Source organism: Pleurodeles waltl, chromosome 5, assembly GCF_031143425.1.
Source record: "Pleurodeles waltl isolate 20211129_DDA chromosome 5, aPleWal1.hap1.20221129, whole genome shotgun sequence".
Taxonomy (NCBI): Eukaryota; Metazoa; Chordata; class Amphibia; order Caudata; family Salamandridae; genus Pleurodeles; species Pleurodeles waltl.
Window position 1 is genome coordinate 1,718,384,793 of NC_090444.1, and position 13,609 is coordinate 1,718,398,401.

Below are 13,609 nucleotides of genomic sequence, written 5' to 3' on the forward strand. Positions count from 1 at the left end.
AGGCTGTCCTCCAGATTCAGCCTTTGTCATAAGAGATGCTCTTCACAGCAAGGCCATCTCCAGACTGAAACACTCACAGCAGACACAAAAAGGTGTGAGCAGTCTGCATCTGACTATCAACAGACCCTGCAGTACCACCCTAATCATACACTAAATGGCAGCCACAGGAAGACTAACCAGCAGTTCACTATATCATAAAGGACCTCATCGAATTTCTTAGGGGAAACCTGTCTCCTCTCTCCGCTTACAGTGTCTGGGTCCCCTCTTCCAGCCTCAGGCAGGTCAGCAATACACTTCCGTTTGTTGGGGTAACCAACCTCACCTCCATCTTGTGCACTTAAACAGCCTGGGCCTTCAAAATGGAACCCATAGGCTTGTGTCACTCTGGCTCACTCAAGACATTCATGCAGTGTATCAAGTGTTTCTCCTACTCTGATTCATCCAGGCTCTGGGGATGTTTGTGTAAGGATTCCTGGTGAACTATTAGCAGCAAAAATTGTTGTGAGTGGGCCAGTAGACTTTCACTCATGTGACACAGATAAAAAGTTCTGGTCACATTAGGATCGCTAGAGAACATGGTATAGTGCCACCACAGTGCTACATGCGTGAACCAGTAATGCAGTCAATATTCCTGTCACTACTAAGAGGTCACTTGGTGCGCCGCACTAGGTTCAGCATCAGTCACAGGGGAATGATTGGTGTAGGTCTTCACACACCCATTAGGTTAGCATGAGGCTGGGACCAAAAAAGCCATGACTCAACCTGTAGGTATGTGCTGCCTTATTTATGGTTTTCAACGAACCTTCCCAAATGTTTGCCTCAAGATCCAGTGATTTATACTCTGTCCAGCACCCTCATCCAGATAATGGGCACTTGAGGGAGTTGCTTCCTACGAGCATCAGTCTTCTTTCGCCTTTCGTCTCTTTCCCTTATTCTCAATATCCTAGCACAGATTTGGTGGGCTAAATCTTGGTAGTTTCATTTTGGCAACTGAGTTGTTCCTTTTTTGCAACACCTGTTGTTTGCTAGAGAGCGTGGTCTACCTTTGTCTCGATGTCACCTCGGTTTCCTTTTCTTTCTCAAGAGACTCCTAAAGGCATTTGACTTTCAGTTTGAAACTTGGAAGCTGGGACTGATATCACCTAGCTCGTCCCTAGTTTAGGTCAGGCAGTTTAATCTTTCCCACAACCTACCACCCACCAATTTTGTGACTGTCATCATCTATGAGCTTCCTTGTGTCGTTGATGTGCTCGGTGGAAGTTCTGTGCTTGGTATTTTGGTTCTTTCAGATCTTGAGGTTCCTTTAGGAGGCATCTGAGTTGCTCTGTCTTTCTACTTTGAGTTCAGTTAGTGGCCATTCATGCAGGCGCTAGTGTCTTTTGTTTCCCTTCTGTTTCTAGAGTTCTGATCCCATCCTACTCTTCTTCTCTGGCACTAGGACGTCTTTCCCTCTGTTGCTGTCAGCGTAACAGGGTCCTTTAAAGATGTTAACGAGAAGTTATTACCTCATTTAGTTACTGATAATTTAATTACTTAGATTTAATCTTCACTGTTGCAAACCCTCCCACCCATCTGGGGTGAACTTGGAGTTTGGGTAGTTTACTCGAGCTCTGTGGTTGGGCAGAATAGGAGACATAATGCCTGGAGCAGTGGAGGATGGGGAAGATGAGCGCCCATTTTGTGTCAGTTAAATTTTAGCTTAGCTTTGTCTGCACAGCAATTATGCTGACTCTGCCTGTCCTTGCTTAAAAAAGTAGTATACAAAAATTAATTGGTGTTATTGAAATATGAAATACACATGCCTTTCAAGTGATAGTGATTTAATGTGTTTATTAGTCTGTTGTTAACAGTATGGTGCATAATAAAGGCATTCTTTGTTACTGCACCAAGAGACCCCGAGTTAGTGAGCACATAGGACATGTAATATATGAGATAAAGTACTTCTGGCTTACATTACAAGAATATAGCTATGGCAAACCATGGAAGAGTTCCATGACCTTATAAAGATGCAAGACCTTGTTCCTTTATAAGGCAATGGAACCCAGAGTTGACTTGCAATATCCTTTTAATGTACAAGAAAGGGTGTTTTATTCCCCTTAATACATAATCACAACATCAGCCATGCCACAAACTGCTTAAATCCTTACTGTCTTGCTCACAATAAGAAAGAGATAGCATGGTTGCGGCCATGAAGAATAAAAATAGAATAAAAATGTTAAACCAGTTAGTAATGTCATGCAAAAACATTTCAGAAACTGTTTATTGTAAATCAGATTTCCATAAAAGGCTGTAGTTTAGAATGAGTGGTAAGATAGAGACTCATGCTATCTTTTTTGTAATTTACGGTAGCATATAAAAAACACGTTACCATAATTCTTTTCTTTGGGCTGATCACTGTTCATTTAAAAAAAAAAAAAAAAAACATAATACTGAAAAGTGTTTAAAATGAAGCTGTATTGATTCGCCATGATCTGCCTCCCTGCTAGCTCTGGCATGAAACACTATTTTTTCACAACTGAAATGTTATAAGCTATTGCAGTTGAATACCTGGTAATTTTCTTATTACAGGCGACTAGACCGCACAACTCAACTGTATCGGTTTTTAAACTGGGATTTCAGGCTTGTATGTATCCTAAATCGATCAAGAATCATGGTGGCTTTAAGCAGATTTCATCAATGGTCTTTGGTTCAATAGGTCACTTAGGTTCAGACCTGAAGGAACTGCCAGCAGAGAGCGAGTTAAAAATTATTTGCTCAACACCCAAAGTATTCGATGCATGCACATGGCGTGACAGCCCTTAACATAATTTAAGCATTCATTTACATGACTAAAGAACTAAAATGAAAAGACAGTTTGCACATTTTTCTTCACAGTCTTTTTTCTTAGGCATTTGCTTTATGCAGAATCTTTGTGTACTGTTTTGCGGGCTAAGCCTGCGTCACTTTTCTGTCTAATTACTAGAAGAGAAACCTGTATATTCATCTTTTCCTGTAATCTAGAACTGATGTTCTTTTTTTGAGCGGTGAAGGGGAGAATTATATGTACAAAATAGTGTGATGATGACTTAGTCTAACATTGCAACAATCCTGTTCTCCAGGTGTGGGATAGCCCTAGATGTCTGGATGTTTCCACTGGGCGAGGAGGTGTATTCTGCAGTCCACCAGCCACTCCTGTTCATCAATTCTGAACGATTCCAGTGGACTCAGAATGTTCTACAAATAAAGAAGCTGGACTCCGCTACAGTGGACAGAAGAATGATCACTATCAAGTAAAAAATGTGTTTTGCTATAGTGTATCTCATATATGTTATAAAACTTTGACTTTAGCTATACAAATATGATTGTGAAGCTCGTTGCGCAAAACCACACAAACCTTTGCACACACAAGAAGGTAAATTTGCAGTTGAAAATCACAAATACAGATTCACAGAACCAAGATTTACAGAACACTTTCGACCACAAATGACACTTTTTGTGGAGTATTTGCAAATATTGAGAATTGTCATAATAGTGCATTTGGAAATATGGAAAAGAGCATGGCTGTTAATGGCAGAGCAATGCTATTAACTCTCTGAGATTAATCTAGATTTAAAGACTGAATCCATCATTCACAAACATGACTTTGAGGCGTTATTTAGTATATTGTACGTATAGAAATGAATACTTATTCACATTCTTACTTAATAAACATAGCAAAAGAGTGAAGCATATCATTTACAAATGTAATTTTTAAGGGCATAGTGATTCTTTACTACGCTGTACACATCAAAGATTCATCCAATCTGATGGGTTTATCAATCTTTTACAGTACTGACCTTCTGGAACTCAATATTCCGCATTTTGCAACCTTAGTGTTCTAGCGTAGCTCTGCTCACTGGAATGGATCGCCTTCACACCAATTATGTGGAAACTCACATGTAAAGTCTATTGTGCATTAGCACTTTGATGACACCCCAAACTTTATGAGCCAAGGCACTTTGTCACTTAGTGCTGTCATTGAGATACTTGGTGGATATTAAACTATCAGGAATGCGGTTGCAGCACGACAAGCTTGGAGACCAAAATTCCCATCAGCCCATTATGCACATACATGGCTTAAAATATTGAATATTATGTTATGCCAGTGGTTAATTTTTAAGCTCCTTAAGCGTCTACTGGTAGCTACAAGGCACATGTCTACTTGGTGGTGGAGACTGATAGACTGGATGTAATGTAATAGAGCTTGAGTTTTTCGACTCCTGAAATCGGTGCTTAGTCTGTGCGTATGGCTCTCATGCTCCGTCGATATGCTTGGATGTGTTCCACTGGTTTTCCAGGTGAAGCCACAGTACATTTGTAGACATGTCCTTTTATGGAGAGAAGGCCTAATTATTGAAACCTTTCAAGAAGAGCAAGACTATAGTTTGTGGTTTAGGCACAGCTTCCTCTGTATGGCAGTTTCCTTAACAGTATTTAAGTAACAAGAATACTTTAGGGTTGTGTAGTCAACAGCAGCAGCCATCTCACTTGTTCAGATGCCACAATAAATGTATGGTCCCTACCTTAAGAGTATACTTACCACGTCATGCGTCACTTTTGGAGGCAAAGTCTGTCTTGTTGGCAAAAAGGGCCATGGAATTAGTGCCTTTGGAAGACTGGACATGGGATATTACTCCCTTTTATTTATTACATCCCTAAGAAGGATGGGAGTCTGAGGCCTATACTAGATCACTGCTTTCTAAATACTGTTCATTCAGCAGGACAAGTTCTAGATGCTGTTCTGAAGCCATGTCCTGAGATTGTTTGGCTTCCCTGTACCTCTAGGACACCAACTTTATCTACTGATTCTGCCTACCAACAAGCACTACGTCAGGTACCTGTGGGGTCCCAATACTATCAGGTTCTGGGTCTTCAGGATGTCTGTTACCATCTTCTGACTCTTCCCCCACACAGGTCCTACTTAAGGTTTATGGTGGGAACCCAAACATTATCAGTTTCAATCAAGCAATCCTGTATTGTAAAGCGCACCTTGTCACCTGCGAGGGTATCCAGGTGCTGAGATAGGTCTCATTCCAAAAGCCAGGCTTTGAGCCCTTTCTTGAATTCCGTCAGCAATGGGGTGATATAGGGAGGGCGTTCCAGGTCTTGGCAGCGAGAAAGGAGAAGGAGCATCCTCTGAACGGCAGCAACGAGTGGAGGGATCTGTGCAAGGGCCTGGTGTGTGAAGCGGAGGTTCCTGCTGGGGTGGTGGAAGTGCGGGTGCTGATTAAGGTAGGCGGGTCCTTGGTTATGTACGTCTTTGTAGACGTGGGCAAGGAGCTTGAAGTGGCATTGCTTCTGGACCAGGACCCAGTGGAAGTGGCATTGCTTCTGGACCAGGACCCAGTGGAGGTTTTTCAGGTGCTGGGAGATGTGGTCTTTCTTGGGCAGGTTGAGAACCAGGCTGATGGCAGCGTTCTTTATTGTGTGGAACCTTTCCATGAGTTCTGTGGAGGTGCCTGCACAAAGTGTGCTGTGGTAGTCAAGCCGACTGGTAATGAGAGCGTGAGTTTCTGTCTTTGTTGTGTTGAGGGGGAGCCACCTGAAAAACTTTCAGAGCATGTAAAGCGTGTGGAAGCAGGCTGAGGTGATAGAATTGACCTGACGTCTCATGGAGGGTTTGCTGTCTCAGATGATGCTGAGGTTGCGGGTGTGGTCTTGAATGGGGGTTTGGTCAAGTTCCGTCGGCCACCAGGAATCATTTGTTCTGCTTTGCTTCAGACTAAGAGGGAACAAAGCTAAAGAAAGCAAGGAATGCAGCACTCTTAGTTTGAAGAATTAATTTATCAAGGCACTTTCCAGGTTACACGAAGATAATACCAAGAGCACTTAATGTGAATGCTGCAGCACACGTGCAACTCTTAAAATAATCACAGCAGCGGAATAATAATCATAATCAAAGAAAATAACATACATCAACAATGAATATAATGTATATGCAGTGACTCCGTATTTATGCATGCACACAGCAAAGCTAGATATAAGAATTAAAAATGCATCACCCTGGGGCGTGAATCCAACATCATCCTTTGTCTGCCAACATCAAGTTGTAGAACCCGTGACAACTGAGACAAAAGAGAACAGCCCATTGGGCAATGCGTCTATCCCCAGAGATGAGTTGCTTCTCCCTCAGTGTCAAGCTTCCCCACCATATATACTAAAAAACCAACTTAAGAGGAAGGTTCTAGAAACCCTCATCCCTTTGAGTATGTTGTGCAATTCAAGCGCTGGCCATATCAGGTCAGTGTTGAAAAACACGATAGAGACTGGTCAGATCTCATGGTGTATTTCCAAGACCGAGCTGTACTCTGCTCTACCATAAACATTCTCAGCCTGGTACATCCTTATCCGCCATGTTATGTTCCCTTCCCTGATAGTGAAAAGCTAAAACATGTTAAGCTATGCGTGGAAAAATACCTGTGCTACCAATGTGACAGCGTTTGAAGCTAAGCTAAGCACAAAATGTAGTGAGTGGTCAAGATGGAGCCGGTGGTTAAATACAGATAGCATTACACTCCACCCTTTGACCAGGGACTCTCATAACATACTGGTCTAAAATTAAACCCTTTTTGGTTTAAACATTGTAAGAAAGTTAGATATGCAATGCACACAACATTATAATGAAATCAAGACAAGTATCCCGCCTAAAATATTGCATAATTGCCCAAAATCGGCCAGCCAACTAAATAACCAGTCCCACCACCCTTTGTCCACATCTTATTTTACTCCTTTCACCAATTCATGTAAATAGTCAATATGTGACCGAATGGATTTAGAGAGGTCTGTTAGATTAAAACAGCAGAGGCTATAAAATTCTGAGCAACCATGATTGTGCTTTAACAGTAAATAATCAATAGGGGCTCTGTTCTGCAACACAGCTTTTCTAGTACCTTGTATGTCTAGCAATAATTCAGCTAAAGCAATAGAAGTATGATTGATATTCTTAACCATTAAACATGCTCACTTGTTAATAACCAGAGTATTATAAACAGCTAATCCTGGAAAATAGAAAGATTTAAACTCATATATTCTGATTTAGATAATAACTGAAGTTCAGAAGCACAATCCTTGCTTAATTGAACTGTTTCCCATGGAAAGCAAGTATGTACAGAATGAAGTGGAAACATCATGAGCCCTTATCGTGTAAAGGTACACAGTCCATCAGTTATATTAGCAGGAATGTATGTAAAAGTGGTATTTCAACAAGAGAATAACCATTCCACAGGTTGTTTGACATGCTTGATGTGACTAGTAGCAGTCACAATGTTGAAGACAATTCATTGTTCATAATTTTGCAATGTTTATCGATTTGGTATTGGCCTAGAGTTTGTTGTACCCACAGGTTCTCTTGAGGAGACCCCGTTGTTGCCTCTAGTCGCAGTTGAGCACATTTTCTGATTTTGTGAGAATTGCATGTCCTATTATAACATACATCACATGTGGTAATATTGTAAGTAATCACTTGGGTCAAGTTGTCCCACTTTTCATCCATTACTTCTTGGCAAAATCTACCGTACTCGTAGGGATTCAAATGGGATAAAGCATTGCTTTCTTCAGCGTCTCCATCTTTGTTAGTGTCATTAAAAATTTGAAGTAAAACTTTTGCACAAGTAGGAATGGCCACCAGACAGGTGGAAATGACATCCAGCGTACTTTGCATGGGGGCCATGCAGAAATCCAACCTGTCGAGTATAACCAGTGCCAGATGAGTCCAAACATTTTCAGTCAGGTGCAGTAAAGGTGTCAATTGGTGTGGTCGATAAATCATTTCGGAGCTGGGGGCTTTCGGTCCCTCCCGATCACACACACTCAAAGGGCGACCACGTAGCACAGCTATCACACAGACACCTTGTAGCATGATCTGTAAAAGAGACAAGTATGATCATTCTCGCAAATGACATTGATCAGCTGGTAAATGCTCTCACCTCTCCTTCCTGGATTTCATGATCAACAGAATATTGTAATTGCCCTTAGCTATGATTTCTGATGGTTCTGGAGGATGATTTGGGGATTCTATGCACACCTTAGTACCAGGGTTTTTGTCAGTTGAGCCAAACCCTCCTTCCCCACGCACTGTAAGAAGGGCTAGGGCAGTCCCTTTTTCACTATTCCACCCATACACTGGGATAATCACAATCTGCGCAATTCAGTCTCCAGATTGTATTATCAAGTCCGTGTCTCCACTATTCCGGAGAATGGTTTTGATTTCTCCTTGGTAGTCTGCATCGATCAGTCCCCCAAAAGATGTGAATACCTTTGAGTGCCAACCCAGGTCTGGGAGCAATCAATCCAAAATGCTCTGGGGGAATCTGTATTCCAACACCTGTTTCACGGACTGCCATGTCTCTTGGTTTCATTGTAGAAGCCTTTAAGGCATGTAGATCAGATTCTGGTGTTGCTCTGTAAGGAGCTAAGACTCCTGGTTTTATTTCCCAATACATGATGGTGTTAGTTACCACATAGGGTTGTATGTGTAATGCTGGGGTTAACATTTGCAATAGCGGAGTCTCGGCATTAGTCAGTGGTCTGTTATTCAAAATTTGGAGGGCTTTATTTAAATGCTCTCTTCAGTTTTTCAGAGTTCCATCTGATAGTTTTCGTAATTGGGCTTTCAGAAAGCCGTTCATTCTCTCAATCAGTCCTGGCGCTTGTGGAGATTATGGAATGTGATCAATCCACTCAATATTGTATTGTAAACAATAGTCTTGTACCAATTTTCCTTTGAAATGTGACCCGTTGTCACTTTGGACTTGGAGTGGGACTCCGTAATGTAACATTAACAAGTCCAGAGTCTTGATAGTGTTGTACTGGGTGGCACGTTTACAAGGGACGGAAATCAGGTACCCAGAATAAGTGTTCACTACTACGCATGCGTATTGACACCTGCAACTAGTCAGTAGTGGCCCAATGTAATCAATTTGCCATATCTGCCCTGGCAACTTCCCTCTCCCCAACTGACCTTTGACTGTTTGCGGGACAGATCTCTGTTGTGTGTGTTGACAAATAGGACACTGCATGATCACAGTTTTTATCAACTATAGGGCAATGTGCATCCCTCTAATCTCTACCCACCTGTAACTGGCTTTCTCTCCCAGATGTCAAAATTTTTGGTACGCTCACTTAGTCATCCCCACCAAGTCAGAATCCCGTGTCACCACTTCTGCCTCTGAAAGTTTGGCTTTGTCGTGTGCAAGGGAACTGAAACATCGTTCTAGTGAATCAGTGGGACAGTGGACATCTACATGATACACAGTCCTATGTGGTGAGTTTTAGGTGAACTCATCACCTTCTGCATTATTGGAACCTCTGGTCTTGAAATCACATTATGACCTAGGGTAATTTGCTCAGTATCCACTAGAGCCCAATAACAAGCAAGTAACTGCTCCTCCAAGGGATTATATTGCTTTCCAGCATCAGGTAGCTTTTTAGTTGAGAAACCCATGGGCACCCTCGTTCTTCTCTGTTTTTACTACATGCTTCAATTTGCATATTGCCCCTGAACGATTACATGCAACTCAATGTCTCCTTCCTGTACTGGCCATAAATCTAAAGCCTGTTGAATCGCCTCCTTTGCCAAGTCAAACGCACACTGCTGCTGCTCTCCCCATTCAAACTCATGCTTCTTTCTTGTCACTTTGTACAAAGAGGCCAAAATCTGACTCAAGTGAGGAATATGTGGTCTCCAAAAACCAAACAATCCACTGAATCACTGTCGCCCGCTTGGTGCAGGGAGGGGCAAATTCTAAGATCTTTTGTTTTGCCTGCAGCAACACCTCTCTATGTCCCTGATTCCACGGAATTCCTAGAAACTTCACATTTTGAGAGGGACGCTGTGTCTTATCTGGATAAATAATCCACCCTTTGCTCTACAAGTGTTCCACAAACCGGTCAAACTGAGTCTGCACCTGTTCTTGTGTCTCTTCCTGAATCATCAAATCAATGTAATGGGTCAATTGCACCCCTGGAATGACAGATACTTTATCCAGGTGTTCTGCCAGCAGCTGGTGACGGATGGTGGGGCTATGTACTTACCCTACAGGCAAAGATAACATCTTGAATTGTCTGCTACCATGTGAAAAAGCAAATTGCTTCTGATTCTCAGGGGCCAATGGTATAGAAAAGAAAGCATTAGCAATATCAGTGGTTGTATACCAGGTCCCTTTATGTTTCTGTATTCTTTCAAAGTAATGGTGTTGGGGACCGCAGCCGTCAAAGGGGGTGTATATTTATTCAACTCGCAGTAATCAACTGTCATTCTATAGTGCACATCAGGTTTGCAAGGGCCAAAGAGGATTATTCCATTCAGTGGTGACTGGAGCTACCATACCAGCCTCAATCAACTCCAGTATAGTCTTGCTTATTTCTTCATGCTCTCCTGGAATAAGATACTTTTTTAAATAAATCACCTTGGTTGCTGGGGGGGACCTGCACTGGGGGGTATCTTCAGATGACCCGCCCTTATTGCTGCCACTGAAATATATCTCTGTGATCCAAATTGATAACCACCACCATCCAAATATAAAGTCATCACCTTTAAAATGTCAATTCCCAGATTATATTTCAGGAGGGGCACAATCAAAACAGTATATTCTCTTTTTGGAGTTCTTCCTATTTTCATTTGAACAGTAGTTTGCACGGCAGGGGCTTGTTTACCACCCAACCCTGTGATGGTGTAGTACTAATTTCCATAAATTAAAGAGGCTTCCGCTCCGGAGTCTACTAATGCCCAGACCCTTTGAACATTTTTGGATTTCAAGTGTATTTCTAAATCAACATGGGGTCTGTTATCTGTACAAGCCCATCCCTGGCCTGTTTCCTAATCTGATTTAAAGCTGTCAACTTTTGCCCAATTCAGATGTGGATATATGTTTTCATATCTGCGAGCAGATTTCGCTCCTCCCCTGTTCTCAGCAGTTAACCACTCGCTGTCCAAATCTTCCTCCTCTCTCCCTTGTGAAAAAACATTTTTCTCCCTTCCTTTTGCATCCTCATGCATCTGTGGCTGGCCCTAATTCACTTGTTTATTATCTTCCTTGTTTAACTTTCCTGCTGCCTTCCTTTATGTCCAGTCCCCTCTTGTGGTACATTTCCCACAAGCTTTTAGTATCTATCCCATCAATCTGCTCCTTGTTGCCACCATCCTTCAGTAATGCCATGAACATGTCTCTCCTAGATACTCTGTTATTATCTGTGCGACCCTCGGACCTCAAGGCTCTCTCAGGTTTATTGAAGGCCCCCTGCTCTCCTAACTTGCGTACTGCCTCCAGCACGTCTTTCAATGCCTGCTCTGTCTGATTAATTATGAGAGTCATTATTACCTACTTTTAAGCGGGTGGAGCAAGGCGAATAATTTTATTTCGTACTGAAATTGTCAATGTGAGCTTTATCCAAGAGAATAGCCGTTTTCATACTTTCTTCTTTGATTCTTTGCTTAGCATCTGTTAACTTAAACCAAGGCTTATCATTTTTCTATAAGCAGATAACAGAATCCAGCCTTGTAAGGAAATGCCTCCTTGGCATGGTTACCCCCTGACGTTTTGCATTTTGTTGATGCCAGTTATTATTGAAAGTGTGCTGAGACCTAGCTAATCAGGCCCCAGCACCAGTGTTCTTTCCCTAAACTGTACCTTTGTTCCCACAATTGGCACAGCCCTGGCACCCAGATAAGTCCTTTGTAAATGGTACCCATGGTACCAAGGGCCCTGTTGCCAGGGAAGGTCTCGAAGGGCCGCAGCATGTCTTATGCCAACCTGGGGACCCCTCACTCAGCACATGCACACTGCCTCACAACTTGTGTGTACTGGTGGGGAGGAAATGACTAAGTCGACATGGCACGCCCCTCAGAGTGCCAGGCCCCTCTCACACTGCCTATGGCATAGGGAAGTCACCCCTCTAGCAGGCCTTACAGCCCTAAGGCAGGGTGCACTATAACACAGATGAGGGCATAGGTGCATGAGCACTATGCCCCGACAGGGTCTAAGCAAAACCTTAGACATTGTAAGTGCAGGGTAGCCATAAAGAGTATATGGTCTGGGAGTTTGTCAAATACGAACTCCACAGTTCCATAATGGCTACACTGAAATCTGGGAAGTTTGGTATCAAACTTCTCAGCACAATAAATGCACACTGATGCCAGTGTGGATTGTATTGTAAAATGCCCCCAGAGGGCATCTTAGAGATGCCCCCTGAATACCAGTCCAACTCCTAGTGCTAGGCTTACCAGTTTCTGCCAGCCTGCCACAATCAGACGAGTTTCTGGCCACATGGGGAGAGTGCCTTTGTCACACTGTGGCCAGGAACAAAGCCTGTACTGGGTGGAGATGCTTCTCACCTCCCCCTGCAGGAACTGTAACACATGGCGGTGAGCCCTCTGAGGCTCATGCTCTGTTACAGCACCCCAGCTAGTGGAGATGCCCGCCCTTCCGGCCACTGCCCCCACTTTTGGTGGCAAGGCTGGAGGAGATAATGAGAAAAACAAGGAGGAGTCACCCACCAGTCAGGACTGCCCCTAAGGTGCCCTGAACTGAGGTGACCTCTGCCTTTAGAAATCCTCCATCTTGAGTTTGGAGGATTCCCCCAATAAGATTAGGGATGTACCCCCCCCCCCCTCAGGGAGGAGCCACAAAAAGGGTCTAGCCACCCTCCAGGACAGAAGCCATTGGCTACTGCCCTCCTGACCTAAACACACCCCTAAATTCAGTACTTAGGGGCGACCCAGAACCCAGGAAATCCTATTCCTGCAACCTACACAAAGAAGGACTGCTGACCGGAAAGCCCTGCAGAGACGACGGAGACGACAACTGACTTGGCCCCAGCCCTACCGGCCTGTCCCCAGACTCAAAGAACCTGCACAGCAACACATCAGACCGGGACCAGCGACCTCTGAAGCCTCAGAGGACTGCCCTGAACCGAAGGACCAAGAAACTCCAGAGAACAGCGGCACTGTTCACCTACAGCAACATTTTTGAAACTTTGAAGCAACTTTTAAAGAACTCACTCTTCCCGCCGGAAGTGTGAGACTTCACCCTCTGCACCCGACGCCCCCGGATCGAGCTCCAGAGAACCAACACTGCAGAGAGGTCTCCCAGGTGACTGCGACCTCAAGAGTAACCTGAGACGACCCCCCTGAGCCCCCACAGAGACGCCTGCAGAGAGGATCCAGAGACTCCCCCTGACCGTGACTGTCTGAAACAAAGAATCCGACGCCTGGACCAAACACTCCACCCGCAGCCCCCAGGACTGAAAGGAACCAACCTCCAGTGCAGGAGTGACCATCAGACGACCCTCTGCCTAGCCCAGTCGGTGGCTGGCCTGAAAAGCCCCCTGTGCCCTGCCTGCATCGCTGGAGTGACCCCTGGGTCCCTCCATTGATTTCTACAGAAAACCCGACGCCAACTTTGCACACTGCACCCGGCCGCCCCGATGCCGCTGAGAGTGTTTTGTGTGCCTGTTTGTGTCCCCCCCCCCCCCCAGTGCTCTACAAAACCCTCCTAGTATGCCCTCCGAAGACACAGGTACTTAACTGTTGGCAGACTGGAACCGGAGCACCCCTGTTCTCCATAGGCGCCTATGTGTTTTGGGCCCTCCTTTG

At 44.0% G+C, this 13,609-nt stretch overlaps 1 protein-coding gene across 5 annotated transcripts in view; it reads left to right on the forward strand.

The window, feature by feature from the left end:
• Positions 1–13,609, forward strand: part of PLA2G7 (phospholipase A2 group VII) — a 274,794-nt gene that overhangs the window by 213,825 nt on the left and 47,360 nt on the right. For all 5 annotated transcript variants that reach the window (XM_069236079.1, XM_069236082.1, XM_069236081.1 and 2 more), the window contains one exon: positions 3,099–3,269. In XM_069236079.1, coding sequence (XP_069092180.1) covers positions 3,099–3,269 — 171 coding nt within the window. The remainder of the gene's footprint in view (positions 1–3,098; positions 3,270–13,609) is intronic.